The sequence below is a fragment of the Theropithecus gelada genome, chromosome 2 (assembly GCF_003255815.1).
Source record: "Theropithecus gelada isolate Dixy chromosome 2, Tgel_1.0, whole genome shotgun sequence".
NCBI classification, from domain to species: domain Eukaryota; kingdom Metazoa; phylum Chordata; class Mammalia; order Primates; family Cercopithecidae; genus Theropithecus; species Theropithecus gelada.
This window is the reverse complement of record NC_037669.1, coordinates 115,430,737-115,453,883: the sequence shown is the minus strand read 5'-3', so window position 1 is coordinate 115,453,883 and position 23,147 is coordinate 115,430,737. Positions and strand designations below refer to the sequence as shown.

Here is a 23,147-nt window from a genome sequence, read left to right as displayed (position 1 = left end):
GCTTAATTCTGAATTCAGCAGGAATGCACCAGTCTAGTCCACTAGCTAGTGTCCCTTCTAATTGATTGGAGGTCCATTTTAACTGACTAGAACTTGTGCTATACTAGTTACTAAATATTTTAAATATCTCTCCTCTTGTGCCAATCCTTGCCTAATTGGTCTTGATTAACTGGAACACTATTTTGAGAAGGAGCTTAAAAAGATGCTGATTGCTTAGTTATGTCTTCCACAGGAGTGGGGGAAGGCAGTGTTGGTTTTCATGCTTCAATACATTGTGGACTTCATGATAATAACCATGATAGAAAGCCATTGAGTGAACTCGAAACAGAAGTACTAACATAATTCTAATAATCTTTGAATTTTGAAATCTTTATCAATACTAAGTTTCTAATGATTTTTAGAAAGAAAGAAGTAAACATGGATGATCATGGTGATGTTACAAGTTTTTAATAAACATAAGCACTTTAATTGAAGTAAATTCAAAGCTAGATTACATATGATAGTAGGCAATTTCTAAAGCAGAAACTTGTTTTTAGGTGAGCAATACTTATGATAGTATTGTACTTTGTCATTATCAGAAATGCTTGGGTTTATCATTTCTGAACTTGAGTAGAAAATTACTGTTTTAGTCAAAGCAAGCTTTTCAAACATTTTGTACATTCTGAGTCTCTCTTAGAGAACTAGAAAGGCTCCGAATGATTGATTTGGTTGAAAATGTCAAGTCTGAAAGACTTCAATGCATTAATCATTTCATACGCATGAATAATTTTTGCTGCCTCAAGGTGGAGAAGAAACATGGCACTGGAATGTTCCCCAGTGTGGAACCCCAGCCACCCACAGATGGACTGCACCGGGGACATTTTCCTGACTTAGTTAATTTTAATTGCGGTTTTATTTATTGTGTTTAGCTGATTGTCGGAAATGATAATTCTGCTTTTCTTTTAGTTACTCTTCTGTTGCTTCTGCTCAGAGTGGTTTTTCCATTCCTATATAGATAGGAATGCAATTTTCCAAAATCTTGTACTCCTGAAGCAAATATCTAGTCTACTTTGTGATGTGTTTAAAAATCTTTACTATTGATAATATTAGGAAAAAGCAAGAGAAAAGATATGACTATCCTGAGAGTCTCACATTTTTAATTCTATTGGAATGAATGTAAAAGTGATTGTGTTGCCTTTGCCAGAAGTCTTGTGGTCTCAAGAGTCACAGGGGATGCGGAGTATGAACTTTGGGGTGTGGAATTCCCTACCTGGTAATTACATAAATAATTTTGCTTTGCTTTGACCATGTAATGTGTTAGACATTAGGTTTCTTTTGGACACAATGTTTTGTCCTTATGTAAACTGATAAAGCTATTAATCATTTACCTGGTGTTTATTCACTATCGACTTCACGCTGTTTTAAGTGCTTGGGATAAATCAGTGAGGAGAAGAAAGATCATAGCCCTAGTGAAATGTAAACATTGAATAAGGAAGAGACAATCAACATAATAAAGAAGCAAATTATGTGTGTGTACACACACACACACACACATATATATAAAATACATAAATAAATGTATTTAGCTAATTATTTAGTTATAGTTAGACATTGAAGCATGCTAGCTAAAAATAAAAGTAGAGTAAAGCAAATTGATAGTGCTGTTTTGGAGTGGGGTGATTGTAGCATTGAACAGGGTGGTTATGGTTGCCATAATAGCTGAAATTTGAAAGAAGACCTGAAAATGGCAAAATAATGAGTCAAATGAATCCAGAGAAGAGGGTGTATTTCTAACAAAAAGAAAGAGCTAAAGCCAAGACCCTATGGGACATATAGAACTCCAGCTAGTTGTTGTACTTGTGCCAGGGAGAAAGTGGAGAGTAATAGGCAGGACCAGCTACATAATTTGTAGACTCAATGTAGGATAAAAATGCAGAATGCCTTGTTCAGAAATTATTAAGAATTTCAAGATAATGACAGCAGAGCATTAAACCAAGCAGGGAGCCTTTTAAAGCACAACCTTTGTGCAACTGCACAGGTCACAAACCTCTAAGGCCAGCCCTGGTAGAAGAGATGAAGTCATAGCGCAGTATGAAGAGAGGATTATGTAAGGCATAATAGGCCATGCAAGAATTTTGACTTTCATTATCGTCCATATTAGGTCCCAATGACCTAATTCACTGTTGTATCTCAAAACCTTCATTTCACTAATGAGGACACTGAGATCCAGAAAAGTTCATTTACTAACCCAAGGTTAGACTGCTAAGTTTTTATTGAATCAGCTCTGCACCATCTGCTTAATCCTCAAAAGGGCCCCTGCCTTTCCATTTACCTTCTACTGCCTTCTCTAGTATACCTGCTTTCTCTTTGGCAAAGAATCGGTAACGATGTGATGACAAATTATATGGGGATGAGTCCGGATTATAGAGTCAGGCTGTCTATCTTTGAATTACTGTTGTACTATTTAGTAGCTCTGTGACTGTGAAAATGTTACTTACCATCTCCTTGCCTTGATTTCTTTATTTGTAAAAAGGGGGGATGATTCCAGTAACTTATCTCTTCTCTTTGAATTGTTGTCATGATTAAAGATAATAATGAATACATAATACCTGTAACAGTGCTGGGTATATAGAATGTACTCAATAAAAATATTTGTTTTTGGTGGTGGTGGTTCTGGATCTCTCAATAACTGAAAAAAGTTTATGTATTGATTTATTATTTTTTGTCTTGCACCATCTTCTAGGGAGTCCCTAGCTAATTTCAACACATCTTGTCTCACTCTAAGCTCCAAATACAAATATCTCTCTCTCTCTCTCTCTCTCTCTCTCTCTCTCTCTCTATCGGTCTCCATTAAGTGATCTATGGTTCTTCTTTTTCGGCATTAACTTCTCTGTTTGGATATATGCACATATTCATTCATTCATTCATTCACTTATTTTATTTAGTTCCTATCATGTGCCAATAACTGTTCTTGGCGCTCAGAACAGAAATATTGCTGTGGCCACTGTGTGAATATATGAAGGTGTCCCTATGTGTCTTTATCTGCATATCCCACATCTGTACATAAATATGTATTCAAATATATATCCATACAGTATTATTATATGATATTTTTCTAATCAACTGCAATCATAGTCCACCGGAAGCCTAGTTGTTTTGTTATTACCAAATAGTATAGATATCTCATTTTCAATGAATAATATAGCTATCTGACATAAGGTGTGTAGAACCATTGTATCAAACAGATTTATATAGTTCTATCCAAATTACCTTTGTGATATCACTAATTTTGGTCTAGATTCAATGTTTGTTTCTATCTAGTGTGATTATTGACATTTAGGGAGTACAACTGAATAGGAATTAGTTAATTATTGAGTTTGGAAATAGCTATTCCTGTTTATTTTTTGTATGCCTATATGCGCAAGTTAAGCTTGATCAGTTTGTATAGTTTTCATTTGTTTATTGTTTTTCTTTATTGAGAAGGTAGACATTTTTTGTTTCTTGGCATTATACCCTATTTTCTCCCAAATTTTATTTATTACCTGAAAAAAGTATTTTTTGTAAATTAAAATTCTAATAGAAGATTAAATCTTTCATTTGTGAAAAGTTTGATATTTAAAATAATAGATTATCTATATTAGAAGAAATTAATGTGAAATAGAAATGCATGATTTTATTCCCTTTGCCATATTAAATAATTTGACACAAAATATCTTTGAATCATTTTACTCTACCTGTTTTTTAAAAAAGGTATAAACTTAATATTTGCATTTATTCTCTATCACTGATGATAGATATTTTTATTTTTCATTTAAATTACTTATCATAATATTTCTCTCTCACATAGGTCACATATATCTCAATGTATATAGAATACTCTCTGGAAACAAAAATCATTGTGTTGGAAGTTATTTTTTATTAGCTTCTAAGTAGCTTTGTTCCTCCCAGTATAAAAGTCTTATTTTGAGCTGAGTGAGAACTTTAGGGTACCTAAGTAATATATATTCTAGGGCCCCTCTATGGATTGACTCGTGTCTTCTTTCCCAAAATTCATCCATTGATCCCAGACCCTCCAGTGTGACTATATTTGAGGACAGCCCCTACAAGAAGGTATTTAAGGTTAAATGAGGTCACAAGGGTTGAGTCCTGATCTGATAAGATTGGTATTATTGCGGGGAGCAGTGGCTCACACCTGTAATCCCAGCACTTTGGGAGGCTGAGGCGGGCAGATCATCTGAGGTCAGAAGTTTGAGACCAGCCTGACCAACATGGAAAAATCCGTCTCTACTAAAAATACAAAATTAACCGGGTGTGGTGGCGCATGCCTGTAATCCCAGCTGCTCAGGAAGAGTGAGGCAGGAGAATCGCTGGAGCCCAGGAGGCGGAGGTTGCCTGAGTCGAGATCGTGCCACTGCACTCCGGCCTGGGCAACAAGAGCAAAACTCGGTCTTAAAAAAAAAAAAAAAAGTTAGTATTCTTATGAGAATAGATACCAGAGAGTTTGCTCTCTCTCTTTCGCTCACTTTTTCTCTCTCTCTCTCTCTGTGTGTGTGTGTGTGTGTGTGTGTGTGGTGTGTTTGCCATGTGAGGACATTGTGAGAAGCTGATTGTTCACAAGCCAGTAAGAGAACCATTGCCAGAAACCTAATTGGCTAGCACCTTGATCTTGAATTCGTAGCCTCCATAACTCAGAAAATAAATTTGTGTTGTTTAAGACATACAGTCTATGGTATTTTGTTATGACAGCCAATTCTCAGAGATTTGGGTTTGATAGTTCTTAAATGGGACATGGAATCTGAAATTTGAACAATAGTCATTACTCAACTAGTTGATTTGCTGTGTTTAACTCAGTGGTGCCCTCAACAGTGTCTTTCTCTAGTGGCCACCAAATGCCCATTGTCCTTTCCAATGAAAAGACCTTCTGGAAGGTGACTCGAAACAATCTTGTGCCATCCTTGAATTCTAGTCATATAAGTTGGACAGCTTCTTTCACCTCTCTGAGCATCATTTTCCTTATCTATAAAATGGTGACAATGTAAGATTGCTATCTGAAGAAAATAGGATATTATATGCAATGTTCCTAGCACATAATAGGAGCTCACTAAATGTTTTCTTTTTCTTAGTTACAACATCTTTTTTACAAGTCTGAAGCTTGATCTGTATAATAGTGTAATAGTACATTTCTTCATTAAAACATAGGATCCCTGTTAGCATGCCGTTGATAAACAACATCTCTGTCTAAATGATGTATTTAACACTTTATGGCACCCATAAAAAGAAGAGGGCAACCTATCTGATTTGGTTTCCAGAGGAGCCAGATGAGGGAAATGAGATTTCTATGGTTTTTATTTTAAAATGTTTGTGATCTATGGCACTCAAAAACCATAGAAGCACTGATATATAGAATGCAACTTTTAAAAATTAACTTTTTAAAGTGTGGAAATCTTTGTCACAGCTCTGTGTATGTGGCCCACCACTCTTTGTTGTCATCCCAAAACTTTGATTCCTTTTTTAACATAGAATAAGATATTTTATTTCCTTTTCAATTTTTGCTGTTATGTTTAGCTCCTCGTTCTTGGTTAAAAAAATGAGTATAGAATCAAAATTAAAAATTAACATGTAGACTTTTAAATATTACTCTCTGGTAAAAAATAAAATTTTAAAACAAGAACTAAGTTGCACCTCTCAATTATTCTCTCTTATATACCAAGGAAGTCCTCATTAGAAAAACTGTGGTACACGTAGAATGGATAACTTAAGTAACTAGATTTCTGCTCATTTGACATTTCCTACAGAGACTAGTAAGATGTGTCTTGATCATTGGTGTTTGGTCATAAGTTAACATAGTACCCCCAATTATTTGAGTGAGCAGTTTTCTAGTGTGACAGAATAAATGAAGAAAGAAGAGGTTCATTGTAGCATCAAGAATATGGGTAAAAAATAACTTGCCATCTTATCATATCATTGTATATTGATTTGTGCCTCAGAAAAATTCAATGTGTTTCCTTACAGCTGTGATGTTCAGTTTGCTTGAAAGTAAATAGAAAAGACTTTCAAAAAGGATCTAGTTTTAAGGTTTGCTTTGAAGGCAATGGATACATTTTTATTATTGCCTGCAAATCCATCAAAACATTGAGACTTCTGTAATTATTGATTTTTAATGCATAAGCCAATATAAATTGATATAATGTTGTCTGTATTGAGAAATATTTTTTTGTGGGAAAACCTAAAATCCTCTTACATGCTAAAGCACTTTGATTTATTAACATGTACTATTTAGAGAAGATGAGTTGAAGAGCTATTTAATTAAAATTGTTGACTCAGCCTATTGATACGTTCCAATAATGTTAATGTCTTTTGAAGAACTGGTATTTTCGTAACTGTCATACCTTTCTGTTATACAGGCATATCTGGATTTATTGTGCTTCACTTTAGGGTGCTTCACAGATACTGTGTTTTCAACAAATTGAAGGTCATGGCAACCCTGCATTTAGCAAGTCTACTGGTGCCATTTTTTCAGCACCTGTGCTCAGCTCACATCTCTATTTCAGTTTTTGCTAATTCCTGCAATATTCCAATCTTTTTCATTATGGTTATATGTGCTAGGGTTATCTGTGATCAGTGATCTGTGATGTTACCATTGTCCATTGTTATTATTTTGAGACACCAAGAAATGTACTCATATAAGCAAACTGATTCAATCAATATTATTTATGTGTGTTCTGACTGCTGTATCCACCAGCCATTTGCCATCTCCCTCCCTCTCCTGGGCCTCCCTATTCCCTGAAACAAAACAATATTGAAATGCAACCAATTAAGAATCCTACAATGACCTCTAAGTGAAAAGAAGAGTTACATGTCTCTCACTTTCAATAAAAAGAAATGATTAAGCTTAATAAGCAAGGCAGGTCAAAAGCCAAGATAGGTCACAAGCTGGGTCCCTTGTGTCAAACAGCTAAGTTGTGAATGCTAAGGAAAAGTTCTTGGAGGCAATTAAAAAAGCTACTCCGGTTAACACATGAATAATTAGAGAGCAAAACAGTCCTATTGCTGATATGGAGAAAGTCTGAGTGATCGGAATAGAAGATCAAACAAACCACAACACTTTCTTTATCCAAAGCCAAAGCCACAGCAAGCCCTAACTCTTTTCAGTTGTGTGAAAGCTGCAAGGGATGAGGAAGCTGCAGAAGAAAAGTTTGAAGCGAACAGAGGTTGATTCATGAGGTTTAAGAAAATAAGTGATCTCCATGACATAAAAGTGCAGGGTGAATCAGCAAGTTCTAATATAGAAGCCGCAGCGAGTTATCTGTAAGACCTAGTTAAGGTACTAATGAAAGTAGCTACACTAAACAACAGATTTTCCATGTAGACAATACAGCCTTAGGTTGGATGAAGATGTCATCTAATACATTCATAGCTAGAGAGAAGATGTCTAGGCCAGGCTTCCAAGCTCCAAAGGTGAGGCTGACCCTTATTAGGATCTAATGCTGCTGGTGACTTGAAGTTGAAGCCAGTGCTCATTTACCATTCTAAAAATGCTTGGGCCCTTAAAAACTACGCTAAGTCTACCGTGCTGTGCTTTAGAAATGGAATAACGAAGACCAGATAACAGCAAATATGTTTATACATGGAATACTGAAAAATAATATTCAAACTCACTATGGAGACCTACTGCTCAGAAAAAAAAGATTCCTTGCAAAATATTATTGCTCTTTGACAATGTACCTGGTCACCCAAGAGCTCTGATGGTGATGTACAGGAGGTTAATGTTGTTTTCAAAGCCACTAACACAACATCCATTCTGCAGCCCTTAGATTATGGAGTAATTTCAACGTTCAAGTCTTATTATTTAAGAAATATATCTGGAAGATTTTAGCTTCCCCAGATAGTGATTCCACTGATAAATCTGAGAAAGTATATGGAAAACTTTTTGGAAAGGATACACCATTCTAAATGCCATTAGCCACATTTGTGATTCATGAGAGCAGGTCAAAGTATCAGCATTAACGGGATTTTGAAAGAAATTGGTTTTATCCCTTATGGATGAGTTTGAGGGGTTCAAAATTTTAAGGAGGTAACTACAGAGGTGGTGGAAATAGCAAGAAAACTAGAATTTGAAGTTGAACCTGAAGATGTGACTAAATTGTTGCAATGTCATGATGAAACTTGAATAGATGAAGAGTTATTTCTTATGGATGAACAAAGGAAGTGGTTTCTTGAGGTGGAATCTACTTCTAGACCCTATCTTTCCAATTCCCAGGAACATTGTTGAAATGACAACAAAGGTTTTAGAATACTAAATAAACTGAGTTCATTAACACAGTAGTAGGGTTTTTGAGATAATTGACTCCAATTTTAAAGAAGTTCTACTTTGGGTAAAATGCTATCAAACACTATGTCATGAGAGATATGGATAAATATTTTATGAAAGGAAGAGTCAGTAGATGTGGCAAACTTCACTGTTGTCTTCTTTTAAGAAATTACCAAAGCCACCCTAACCTTCAGCAACTGTGACCCTGATCAGTTAGCAGCCACCAACATTGAGGCAAGACATTTCACTAGCAAAAATATAAAAATGTGCTGAAAGCTCAGATCAATAAAATATTTTTAAATTAAGGTATGATATTTTGTTTTAGACATAATGCTATTGCACACTTAATAGATTACAATATAGTGTGAACATAACTATTATATGTATTGGAAAACCGCAAAATTTGTGTGATTCACTTTATTGCAATATTTGCTTTATTGTGGTAGTATGGAACTGAACTTGCAATATCTCTGATGTATGCCTGTATACACAATCTGATCTATATCCCCCAAAACAAGTAAGGTTTTCCATAAACTCTACTACATATAAAAAAAAGTTCTTTTACATAATCAATTGAGTAATAGCCTTATTATAAGACGCTGTCAGTGAATCACAAATAATTAGTAGGTAGCTTAGAAATGAAATGAAAAATAGAAATTTTTCTCACTTTTGCAATGTAATCATTAATATTTTGTGATCATTTACTTAATCAGACTTTTAAAATCATATATCAACAGTTATTTATATGGTAATGGTATCAGCAAACTAAAAAATGTATTAAAGGCACTGATTTAATCATTTTTAATAGGAATAAAATTATAATGAAAAATCATTCTGACAGAAGTGTTTTTAACAATTACATTTCCCTGGCAAATCCATTTGAAAGTGCCACTTAACTTTTTAGAGATATTTTATGAGCTGTAATCATTTTGATTCAACACCTACTGAGTCCATAGCATATGCTGGACACCTGGGTGAGCATGGGTATGTAATGGGCTCTTCACCACGGAACTTCCCTGTATTGGAAACTGAAACTGGCAGACATGTCTAGTGAGGGCCTTAAGAGAGGCAAAAACAGATTACTCTGGGAGCCAAAGTAGAGAGAGGTCATATTTGGGCAACAGATAAATAAAATTCATCAGGTAGGTGACATTTGAAATGGACGTTAATGTATTCATAGAGTTTTTACAGATATAGATGAATGTGATGACTAAAGAAATATTTCATGCCAGAAATATTTTCTCTAGCAGATTTACCAATCTCTTGGAGGCATCCATATGTTCCTAGAGAAACAATGCTCTTTCTTCAGATGAATCTTTTATGGAAGTATTACATATAAAACTTGTTGAAGTGCATTAGTTTCAATCAAGAAGGTTGGAAAGCGTGAGATCTGGATTCTCCATCTTTATTTTTTTCATGATTTGCCACAACTAACTGTTTTTTGTTTTTTTTTTTAAATCAGCCTCTCTGTGGATATATGCTATAATTTGAAATAGCAGATTTATGTTATAATATAATCCTTGGAAAGCATGACAACTATTGTTTTAATAATAAATAGATATTACAGAAAGTAAAGCTAAAATCAATCATACTGGCTCATAGGAATATATGAATTTGCAGTTCAGTGCTTTCTAAGGAGAAGGGAAGGGTTCATTACATGAGAAGGTTTTGATTGGAATCTCCAGAAAGGTATGAGATTCTTTCTTTTTGTCATTAATACAAGAGGACTTATAAAAATGAGTAACATTGAGGTCAAATGTAACTCCAGGTGAGTAGTGCAAAATGTGACAGAAATGATAATCTGGGGCCTGGGTTGCTAGACTGGCACATGTGGTTGAACAGGTTGTATTCTGCATGACTCAAGAATTTGTCATTCACAGCTGGCTATGGCACAGTCTTGAACAGAGCATCATGAGCAGCTGTTCAGGATGACCATGCAAGTGAGGATGCTGCATTTAATTTGGATAGCAATAGAAAACATTTGAATTTTCTTTCAGGCCTGAGAATTATATAGTTGCTGTTGGACCTTAAGGAAATTAATCTTTCAGTGTTTTGTAAAATGGCTCATATTCCAGAAACATGAATGTAGAATATTCCAAATGTCTGTTAGAAGAATGAACTGTGTTTGTCATTTTTTAGAAGAGAGAGAACAAAGCAAAAATGACTCACATTTTCTCAGGTGCCCAGAAGAATTGTTGTACCTTGATGGAAATAGAAAGGTCATGTTTATAGTAATTGGGACAGGGTAAGAGACAGAATTAATTCTATATTGAACATTTCAAATTATTATGAATAATTTTGTTATACTAAATGGACAATTGGCTATACTTCTTCCTCCGAGACTTTATTTTTCTTTGTTTTTTTCTCCTCTTTTAGGCTGAAGTCATCGATGTGAGTTATGGAATGGCAGATGATTTAAAAAGGATTAGGAAAATAAAAAATGTAACAAATCAGATCGCACTCCTGAAATTAGGAAAATTGCCACTGCTTTATAAGGTTGGTCCAATGGCTGTTATTCAGTGGTTGGGTGAATATTTTACCTGGTTTTGTTGGAATTATATGCCTTTGTGAATGTGGAGTGTGTGTGTGCATATAGGTGTGTGTGAGAGAGAGATGGGGAGAGAAAGAGAGAGAGGCAGAGAGTATCACAGAAAGATGGCTTTTCCACAGTAGAACATTTTAAATTAAGATACTTAAGAAAAATATATTTATGCTCTTATTTCTTTAGTGAGAAAATACCTTAAGTCAGGTAACATTGAGTTTGTGGGACCTTAATAAAATTGGCATACTCTTCATAATGGTACCTATCTGGAATAGTGAAAAATGAGAAACACGTTATCTTCGTCTTATGACATATGTGAAACTTCTATTATCAGATGGACTAATTATCATGTCCTCTATGTTAGACAAGTATCTAGATGATTTACACCCTTTAGTGATTATTTTGTCAACTGTATAACTACGGTTACTAACTGTGATCAGGATTTTAATTAAAATAGAATATGCTAAGAGAAGCAGAATTTTGATTTATTTTATTTGGATGGAAGTTTATTGACACTTATCCACAGATACATTTACATAATTAAAGCAGCTCAATCTAAGTTTCTGATGATGAACCACCACAGTAGATAGCCACTACTGCTAATTCTCACTTCATTTCCTTTTTCTATTAAAAAAAAGAAAAAGGTTAGTGTAGTTATGTCAGCAGAACTCTCTGGTTCTGAAGATATATTGGATTTCTCCTCATTCAACCTTAAATGAGCTTTGCTAATTCCCAGGTCCAAAAGCATTTCCAGGAATCTCTTGGCACACTCTATTAGGAAACTAGAGAACATCCTATGTCTATTTTTTTTATTATCTTCCAATAATACTCTTATCCTTAAGTCAGTGTTTAATAGTAGATTAGACAGGCCAGAATTTTAAGATACTCTTGAAAACAGAATATACAGTGATACTAAATTTTTAATTTTTGCTGGATAAATTTTAATATGTATTAAATGCCTTAAAATAATCATATTTTGACCCAGAAATTCCTGTTCAATCATTGTATTCTAAGGTTGGGGTTGGGGTGGAGGGCGGGAACACAGAGGTGATAAACATAGTGATAACCAATGATGTGACAAAATATTAGAAATGATATATACATCCAGTTTAGTGTTTGAAAATCATGCTGCCGTTATACAGCTGAATATGGTATAACAATTTGATGTAAAGGAGAATATTTAATGACGTGTAAAAATCCTCATAAATCAAACAAGAGATCAAGAGAACATTTATAATAATTATAATACTAATGATTTTATTATTGCCTATGAAGGTAACATTATTAATGACATGTGCTAGAAATTTTCTAAGTATTTAAAAAATGTATTATCATATTAATCTTCAAAATAATCATATTGTTGAGATAGGGACTATTATTATCTTCAGATTATAAATGAAGTAAGACACAAAAAGAAAAAGTGCCTGGCTCAAAGACAAAGAGCTAGTTAAGTGAAACAGTCAGGCTTTCAACTGAGGCAGTCTCATTTCAGATGCCAAGTCTTGAATGTGTATGTATACTTGTGTGGGAGGGGGGCTGGAGTGGGGGGAGCTAAAATATATCAATAGATAGAGAATTAAGAGGTTAAATTAGAATTTTTAGTTAGGATTCCCTGATAAAGAAAAGTGAACATTTCAAAGTTAGCTACCAAACATCAATATTTTAAAGGAAATAATTAAAAATAGGTTAGACTATTAAACCTGTCACTCATATCTGAGGTAGAAAAAGTTTGGAGACTGTGGGGAGAGGATTTTACGAAGAGGAATTTTGGAGAGATTTATGGTAAGTTCCACTGCATGCCTGGTGACTGGGGCTTCAATGGAACCACATGGAGGGCTTAATATATGTCCCCTGCAATGTGGGGGACATGGTAGAATGGTGTCTGATTTTATTTGAGAAGCCTAAAGGTAAGGGATGGGTTTGCTAAGCATTTAATAAATAAATACAAAAAAAATTATGTGTATTGAGATTGGCCTGCATCCCGTGAATTGGGAGCAGAAAAGTATACATGCGTTTCCCATGGGTCAGTCATAAGCACATGTGACACAGAGCCAGCGTGGTCTGCCTTCACGCCTGTACTAAAATTGCCACTTGTAATGGTGACTCATTAGACAGTGACCAGCCAGATTAAAGTGCCGTTTGTCTAGATCAAGTAAATTGCAGTAGGTACTGCTTCAGTTAATTCACAAATGCCCAGGAGATCCAAAGGTAGCTTTAAACATCTGTGAGCCCCAGAACATGTGAAGCTCCTGTAGGACAAGCACAGTAACGTAAGAAAAATCCTACCCACTGAGCCTCTAATTTCTAACCCTTGTCCAACAACAGATAGGTAAGAGTATAGTTAATACATGGGGAAGGAAATAACAGACCACATCCCTTTCCCCAAAAGGAGACCTGAGCTGCTGGAGGGGTAAGAATATACAATTTTAAATCAAGAGTAAGAGTAGAATTTTGATCATGATGAGGCTAGGAAACCTAATTACTTATTTAAGACTACTAACTCAAATCGATTATAGGACTTTTATTATTAACAATAGTCAGAGTAATAGTAGGACAGTCCAACTTTTATGTAGATGTTTCAGGAAAAATGAACCTGTATGAATATTTTTAAAAGGGTAATGAGAAACAAAGTTCTATTGCTTTTGGTACATTACATGAATCTTGCTTGTTCAACCTTCCAGTGACAAAAAATGTGCGTGGTAGGGGCCAATTATATAATTGGTTAGACAGAATTATGGATAGTTTCTCCTTTTCCTTTGTTTTGCATTTCTAAATGTTCTATAATTGTTGTGTATTTATTTTGTATACAGAAATAAGCTTTTGAAGATTCAGGTTAAAATATAACCATTGTAATTTTTTCTAACCCGGCCGGTCATGGTGGCTCACACCTGTAATGCCAGCACTTTTGGATCACGTAAGCCCAGGAGTTCAAGACCAGCCTGGCCAACATGGCAAAACCTTGTCTCTACCAAAAATACACAAATTAGCTGGGTGTGGTGGCATGCGCCTATAATGTCAGCTACTCAGGTGACTGAGGCATGAGCATCGCTTGAACCCAGGAGACGGAGGTTATAGCGAGCCAAGATTTCACCACTGAACTCCAGCCTGGGTGACAGACTGAAACTCCATCAAAAAAAAAAAAAAATTCTAACTGTGCTCACAGGTCAAATACTCCAAACCTTCACCAGTGTATAATGGATTAAAATAAAGCAAGTTTCTTCCTATTTGCTACAGATAATATTTACATTACAAAACCCTTTGACTGTATCTACAAAGTAGTGGGTTAGTGGTCTATCTGGAATAGAGCACAGTTATAAAGATCCTGATATCATTTTCCCTGATAATATCCCTTCTAGGCCTATTAAATAAATTTAACAAAAATTTCTGTGTAGAATGCCCCTTGAGACAGAGCCTTGCCACAAACTTGGCATTGTCTTCTAGAAAGAGGAGACAGGATATCCTCTCTTCAACCTTTTAATTTCCATTCTAGCCATCTCTTCTGTTTTCTGTAGATTGTCGCAGAGATTTGGGGGAGCTCATTGCTGCCGTATCTGTTAATATACATTCCATTGGTAAGAAAAAGGAAGCATGTATTAAACATAGTTATACAGCATGACTGCAGCCAAATTTGCTTCAACTGTCCATCAAATATATTCTGGAGCTAAAATTCAGAAATGAGGTAAAATGTAATTCAGTTGGGTTGAAAAAGGCAGAAGACCAACAGATTTCTTTATGAATCATAACAACTAGTCATGATTCTAAATGAGCATTTGGTCTGGGAACATGCAGCTGAATGAGTAAAGAGAAGTTCATTTTATTTTGGCTGTGCAGTAGTTACTAAATCAGAGTTTAAAAATGAATTTGGGAGGGAATGTCTACATCTGAGCTAGGGAGGGCAAAGGGAAAGCATAATTATGATATTAAATTATTAGATTATCTCTTGAAATGAGGAGAAAAATAATCTGCAGTCTTGAAGGAGGAAATCTCATTAGTTTGATCATAAATACTAAGAATGTATGTAATTTAATCTCTAGGAAGAGATTGATGAGAAAATCCCAACATTACAGGGTAGGAACTATGAACTGCAAATAGCTTTCAGATATGTGCTGTGAAATACATATCTTGCTCAGAAAAAGAGTCAACCAAGTTCCCCGGGTATAGTTGTGTGCTAGTTTCCTTAGGCTGAAGCCTTGGAGGAAAGGCTTTAGGTTCATTTTAGCTATGTATTTATAACAGTTTATTTTATGGGAGAGTGCTTTAAACATTTAAACTTTCAGACAAAACATTGATTTGTCACAATGTACTCAGGTTTCTCTCTGACAACCTGACACATAGTAAAACAGATACGGAGACCCTCACAAATTCCCAAACTGCAGAATAGCACTTTAGTATGGAAATTAATTTTGTAAAATGCAATAAAAGCATTTGACTTTCTACTTAGGATCATTTCTACCAGAAGCCATAATAACAAAAAGTTACTGTGTACTAGAGGACAACTAGACATCAAGTAAATCCCTCTGAAACGTGGAGGTTGGGCTATTGTGTAAATCCACAGTACGTATCAGCTCCCTTTCCTGTAGAAGTCAATTTTGTGTGCAGTAAAATTACAGATGAATATATATCTTGATTAATTATGCCATTTGTGCATAAATTACACAAAAAAATCCAAAAACTCTGTTTTTTTAATAAATGCAGTAATATATATCACTACCTAGCACTTTGTGTAATATACTAAGATATTAGTCAATATTAGCTAGCTTTTTCATTATTCTTATATATTTTTTATTCTTATAATGACAATTTTAAAGGTCCAGAAATCCAAATGATTTCGTAGTTTCCTACAAATGAAACATTTTCTATGTATTCATCAGATAAGATTTATATTTTAATACAAATAGAAAGTAGTATAAGCAAATGGCTTTTAGATATGTGACTTGACATCTACATATTGTTGTCCCTTATTGGGCCAGTATATAACTTCAGCACTGCTGAAGTCCATAAAGCATGTTTAGACAGACAAGCCTTTGGAAAGAGCCTGGAGAAAAATGAGAGATAGGAAATGAGAGATGTTATTTTTTGTACTTTCAAGTAAATTGCTTCTTGCAAATTAGGGAGGAGTAGCATTATTTAAACAAAAACAGAGGATACTCTGAATTTCAAACACAACTTAATCCAGAAAATAATTAAATTTAAAATATTGAGTTAGAGGGTTAGTGAGAAAATATTTATATATATAGGTGATTTACAGTCAATAGTCAATGAATGGACAATGGGAAGATCAATAAGAAATCCTCTAGTTTAGGCAGCTAAAGTTAATGCTGAGATATACTACATTTAGTATAAGATAGCTTATCTTACATGAAGCATTTGCATACTTGTGATATTTGCTGAACTAAAAGTTTAATTTATTCTGGTCTCCTTTTTGTTTCCCTTAAAAACATTTGTTCAATCCAAATGATAATTGCAGTCTAAAGAATATTGTTTTATTTATTCTGATTATTAGAAACCAACATTTACTCTACTTTTCTTGTGGTAGAAGTTGGTGGAACTCTATTTTTTTCTTTCCGAAAAATAAAATCTGTAGAGGCATTTAATTAGTTAGCATTAAAGATACATGGTACCTAATACAAAAAAGAAAATCAATATTTTTACAGATAAAACACTCACATTGTGTGAGAGAGAGTGTGTGTGTGTGTGTGTATGAGCTGTATGTATGAGCACTGATATGGCCTAACATAATGTGGCAGTGGGGCCATAGGAAAGAAGAGAAAGACAGCTTTCCAATTAAAGCTTTTGATACATCATAATTTTCCCTGATATGAATGAACTGAAGAAATCTCTTTAAGTGACATTCTATGAATATTTTAGATGAAAGCAAATATCTAATTCAATGTCATGAATGATATTTTTACATATGATCTGTATAGGAAGGCACACTTACCTCTTTTTTATTAAGACAATTTTTGAAGATAGTTTCTGAAAAAATTAAAAGAAAACAGTATCTCGGTACTTTAAAAGAATATGCTTGTTCACTGAATAATTTAATGGGGCACTTCTTACCTAATTCTCAGAAGTAATTACAAAAAAAAACCCAATGCCTCCATCTTTTGTGATTCTAAGACTCCAGATCTGCTCCATTTGTCCTGGAAAACCTGGTCAGTGCTAAAATACAAAATTGGAAAATAGTATTTTAATGTATTTGAAAGCTAAATCTGCTGTTGTTTTCTAATCAGAGTACTTTCTATTTTCCAATGGCTGAAGTAAGTTATTTTTTAAATGATTTAAACCAAATATTACTATATCTACAAAAGGTATTTTTTGTTGAGATACAGGTTCAAGCATGAGTTATAATATAAAGACTTTAGACTGTGTCATTATTCTGCAATTCAGCAATCAAACTTTTAAAAAGTAAATTTAGCACAAGAATAATTGAATGTTTCAACTTCTTTTCCTGTTTTTAAAGTGTTTTTCATGGCTTAAAACCAAATAAAAGGATGTCTACAAATCTTCAAAGTCTGTCAAGAATTGACTGCATAATTTAGAAGTTGTGCATGTGTTTTGCCTACATGAAAATATAATTTAATTATACTTTTGGACCATTTGAAAATTGTGACATCATAGCAAATGACATCATGTATCAGAAGGGTTGATTTTTGCATATTTCTTATTGTAATATAGTTGGCATTCATAATCCCCATGTTTTTATACAAAGTTAACAATATTAAATAAAGGTGCTGAGCATCCTGTTTTTCCTAATTAAATGTTATAACATAAATTAAGCAAAGTTAGATAGCAAGGAAGAGCGAGAGAAAACAGTGATGGAGAGATGAAGAAAAGAAGGGAGGAAGGGAAAGAAACAGCAGCTAATTCCTTCTATATAGTTTGCCCCTTAAAACTATCTATGTTTCAGAAATATTTTTATATGTATTATATAGCACTCTAAAATTTGAAACAGTAAGCTTTAGATATATTTTGATCTAAACTTTTTGGCAATTACTTGGGCTTATCAATATAGATGTCTGCTATGGTTTTTGGTGCTAATACTGACCTCTCCTTTCACATTTTAGCTTTTCCCTCTTCCTCTGTGTCTGGTTAAAAATGTCCATTTTTCCTCCTGTTGATGGCTTCACAGCCCTTCCAATCTTCTGTATTGCTATCTGCTCAACTTGTAACTCATTTTAAATAGTGAAACACAGCATTGCAGGTTACAAGAATGGGAGAAACAAACTCAAGTTCAAGCTCTTCTACTTCATAGTTATGTGAACGTAGAATATTACTGAACCCCACTGAAGTCACACAAGTTTTTTCTTATTTTTTATTTTATGGTTTTCAAAATCTCTGCATTGATGATAAAAATACTCTCAATCCATAAGGTTGTGTGAAGATTAAATATGAAAATCCATGCATGATAAATTATTAGTAAATATTAAATAAATATTATAATTTGTATGAAGCCCTTAATATCTGTATGAGGTTCTAAGAGAAAGGGCATGAATTTAATGATGGAGAAATGTGACAGCTCAAACATGCAAAACTAAACTGAAGATAATAATATACTTATTTAATAAATCCATTACAGAAAAGTATTAGTCGCTCAAGATGGCACCTTTGTGTTATTCAGCACTAAGGATTATGTTGGTGCCATGTAGCATAATTTGATCTTTGAGTTAAACAAAAAAATTGAAGTCTTCAAATTGTTTTTGTGGAATAAGACAGATATAAATAAATGAAGAAATTAATGTTAAAAACAAATATAACTTGACTTTAAATTAAGGAGAAATATAAATAATGTCATAACAAGATAGTACGTGCTTTAGATTTTTACATCCTTCAGTGTTTACTTTTATGCATATACTTTTTATTAAGGTGATGGAATTATGTAATATTAGGAAAACAATATTTTTGGAAAATTAAAACTATATGACATTTATAGAATAGTTGTATTCTAATACAAATTTTAATTTATTTTCCAAAGTTGAGATGTCTTGTATGGTTCCCAAAAACCATATCACAAAATTGTGTATATCATGTAATTGCCCTATATCACAAAGTTGTAAAAAATAATTGAAATAATATAATACATGTAAGTACTCAACACAATGCCTGGCACATACTAAACACTCCCCAAAAGTCAGCTGACTTTTAATTTAATCATATGGAAAGGTTTTTATCAAGAACTGTATTTTCTCCTTGGAATATATTTTCTGAGTGGTTACTACTCTGTGGACTCAAAATTTAAGTTTTGTCATTTGCTAAATGGTAGAACCCCTGGTCTGTTTTAAGTTAAAACTCAGAACTTCAAGGTTTACATTTATTTCAGGAATGATTATGATATTGAAATTTTAGTTCATTATTTTCTTATGTATTTCAGTTTAGAATATCCTAAAACTGACTTTGTGATTTAACATAGTTACTTTCATTTCTGTATTGATATTTCATAGGTAAGATGGGTGCTTAAGAAACAAATAAATAAACCCTTAGTTCTATGCCAATAGAGTTTTGAAAGAATTAACTTGAAGTTCAATTACTAGTCACTATATATATGGCCCTAAGTTCTCGCTCATTTTCTCTCTTTTTGTCTGACTGTCTCTTGATAAATATAACTTAATTATTACTATCTTGCTTAAGAACACATTGGTAAGGAGTATTAGGTAGCAGTTTGAAGTTTACTGATCTGTCACTATAAAATATGTGGAGGCAGAATTAAATTACTTTTGGAAGGAAACATTACTGAGAGTTTAATATCTGTTTGGGAAAAAAGTATTTCTCCCTAAAACTTATGTAATTAAGATTGTATCTGCACAATGTATGTGGTTTTGAAATCAATCAGTCTTATTTTTATAACAAATTAAGCTTTAATAAGCTATAAAAACTTAAATCTATACAAACAGAAAATATTTTCAATTGAACTTTGAAGACAATATACACTCAATAAAATATTTTAATAAGCAACTGCTAATATGTTAATTTATCCTCATAAATATTCATTAAATTGCTTTTTAACTGAAAATATATATTTGCTGTATTTATGCAAACACTATTGGGACAGGTTTATAGCTCATATATTATAGTTAAGAATAAAGCTTTTGTAGTTTTAATACTGAGCAGTTGAAAAAAAAAGGCTTTATACTGCAGGTTAAAAAGTTAATTCTTATTTACTAGAGTTGCATTTTACAATTTCATTAAGCTTATGTAATTTTATTTTGTATATTTTCTCTCATATTGCATTTTAGAATACACCCAGTAATCTCATTTATTTTAAATTTCTAATGAATTTTCTTAATAAATACATAATTACTTGAATATTATAACCATCTAACATCTTAATTATTTAAATATTTTAATCATCTAATATTTAAATCTAAACATGCAACACAAAATTTTAATCAACATTGGAATAATTTTTCATTTTAGATCATTTTTTATTGAAAAATTAGGAAAAGTTAGATTATATAACCTAGAAATATACATAGTATAGTAGAAGACTTTAAATTTTGCCTGATATTCATAATTAGGGAAGAACTACCAGAAAATCCTTCAGATAAATTCATATTTGTTCTTCAAGATTTAGTTCTAATTTCCCTCTTGTTTCATTCTAAATCTCATTACCTTGTTAGCTTGTTAAAATGACTGTTCCCTACCATTCAGTGAAGAACTAGTGTGCTTGTGCTTCGTAAGTAGATAACATCCTCCTATTAAACTTCTTTTATAATTCTTATACAAAGATAATTTTCAGGAAGTTGTAGGGTAAATTTCATCATATATAGACATGAGTCATTGAATGAAATTCAGAAATAACTCTTGTAGTTCCAACAAGGCATGCTTGCCTGACATTTTTCCAATACCCACATTAATGATGGTTTTAATATAACTTATTTGTTTATAATAATAGCATATCTATAATTAGATAATAGTACAACCTGGTGATGGTATTATGGATATTAAAACACCTGTGATATAATCCAATATTGTATTCCTATTCTGTTAAAATGGACAATTTTGAAACTTTGCTTTCTCTTACGTTTTGACTATTATCCAACCTTATAATTGGTTTTATAAATTTTAAAAGTTCAAAGCTTTCTTAGCTTTAGAGTAAAACTAGTAAAATAAAAAGGTGTACTATTTGGTCAATTAAAATGCAATTGGCCCTTCTTCCAATTGTACTATTAATATAACAGTCAGGCAAGCATTATTGTAGCTATTTCAAATCTTTCCTTAATGAGAAATTTTCTGTGATTTCCACAGAAGGTTATTGGCAAAACACATATAAAGGTATTTTCCTTGTGGTTTTAAAAAATTATTACTATGACTTACTAAATGTGTAAGATTTTTCCTTTGTTTTGGGTGGCTTTATAAATTGTGTGCTCTAATTGATTATAAAACATGTAGATGCAATCCACATTAAAAATAAGGATCATACCCTAATAAGGCCAATGCTTAGTTGTAGCCAATTAAGTCATTTTTGTTTTTTTACCTTTGCATTCAGCTTTATAAAAACCCTCTGTTCACATTGCTAACTCAGAGCTCCCCAAATCTTCTTCAGTTTTGAGTAATGCATGACTCAAAAATCAATTTATGCTCAAATAAACTCTGTTAAATTTATTTCATCTGAAGTTTTTCCTTTTAAAAAGACAGTTTATATCAGGATGATACCGATTTAGTATCCTTCACATTGGAAAGTGGGAGAGAATATAATATCTGGGGATGGGAGTAGGGGCAAAAAGAGGTAACTAGAGACATTCTTTACAGTTCTTACGTAAGTGTTCTTCATGTGTACATTTGCATCATGTGTACACGAGAGGTCTCCATGTGTACATTAGTTTATACTTAAAATGATTTCCAACCTCACATCCCATGGATAGAGAATCTGAACAGTTATATGGGATTTGAGTCCCAGCTCTACTATTTAATTGCTGCAAGTCAGTAGTCAAACTTTTTAAACGTTCTAAGACTTCATTTTGTCCTTGTAAAACCAGTATAATGATAGTATTGTCTTCATATCACCTAGCCTTTAGTAACTGTTCAATAAACATTTATTATATTGTTGCTGTTTTGTAACCATGATAAGAAACAGTTCCTACTTTCACTGAAGATGTTTTAAAACATAGTTACTTGAATAATACAGGCATGAATCACTTAACAAAGGGGATACATTCTGAGAAATGCCTCATTAGATGATTTCCTTGTTGTGCCAGTATCATGGAGTGTACTTACACAAACTTAGATGGTATAGCCTACTAGGTATCTAGTCTATATGGTATAGCCTGTTGCTCCCAGAATACAGATATTGCTGTACTGGACACTGCAGGCAATTATAATATAGTAGTAAGTATTTGTGTATCTAAACATCTCTAAACAGAAAAAGTACATACAAATATGATATAAAAGAGAAAAACTGGTATACCTATAGAGGGCACATATCAAAAAGAAAAAGTAGAGCTTTTCCTTTTTTAATAATAAATTAAGCTTAGATTACTATAGCTTTTTTATTTTATAAACTTTTTACCTTTTTAAACTTTTCAACTCTTGTAATTAACACTTAGCTTAAAACACATTGCACACCTGACAAAAATATTTTTGTTTGTATCCTTGTTCTATAGAAGCACTTTTCTATTTTTAATAATTTATTTATTTTTATTTTTTAAACTTTTTGGTTAAAAACTAAGAAACACAGACACATTAGCCAAGGCCTACAAAGGGTCAGGATCATCAGTATCACTATCTTCCACCTCCATGTCTTGTCCCACTGGAAGTTTTTCAGAGACAATAACATGCATGGAGCTGTCATGTCCAATGATAACAATACCTTCTTCCGAAATGCCTCCTGAAAGATCTGGCCTGAGGTTGTTTTATAGTTATCTGTTTTAATTTTTTTTTTTTTTTTGAGATAGAGTCTCCCTCTGTCACCCAGGCTGAAATGCAGTGGCATGATCTTAGCTCACTATAACCTCTGCCTCGCAGGTTCAAGCAATTCTCTTGCCTCAGCCTCCCAAGTAGCAAGGAATACAGATGTGTGCCACTATGCCTGACTATTTTTTGTATTTTCAGCAGAGACAGAATTTCACCATGTTAACTGGGCTGGTCTTGAAATCCTAGCCTCAAGTGATTCACCCTCCTCAGACTCCCAAAATGCTGAGATTACAGGTGTGAGCCACAGCACCTGTCCAAATTTTTTTTATATATAAATAGGAGAAGTACACACTAAAATAGCAAAAATATATATAGTATAGTAAATACACAAAGCACTAATATAGTTGTTTATTATTATTATCAAGTATGTACGTAATTGTATGTGCTATACTTTTATACAATTGG

At 33.2% G+C, this 23,147-nt stretch overlaps 1 protein-coding gene across 1 annotated transcript in view; it reads left to right on the top strand.

The window, feature by feature from the left end:
* NAALADL2 (N-acetylated alpha-linked acidic dipeptidase like 2) overlaps nucleotides 1–23,147 on the top strand; it is a 971,471-nt gene that overhangs the window by 399,573 nt on the left and 548,751 nt on the right. The window contains exon 4 of the mRNA XM_025377768.1: nucleotides 10,667–10,786. Within this exon, the coding sequence (XP_025233553.1) occupies nucleotides 10,667–10,786 (120 nt within the window). The remainder of the gene's footprint in view (nucleotides 1–10,666; nucleotides 10,787–23,147) is intronic.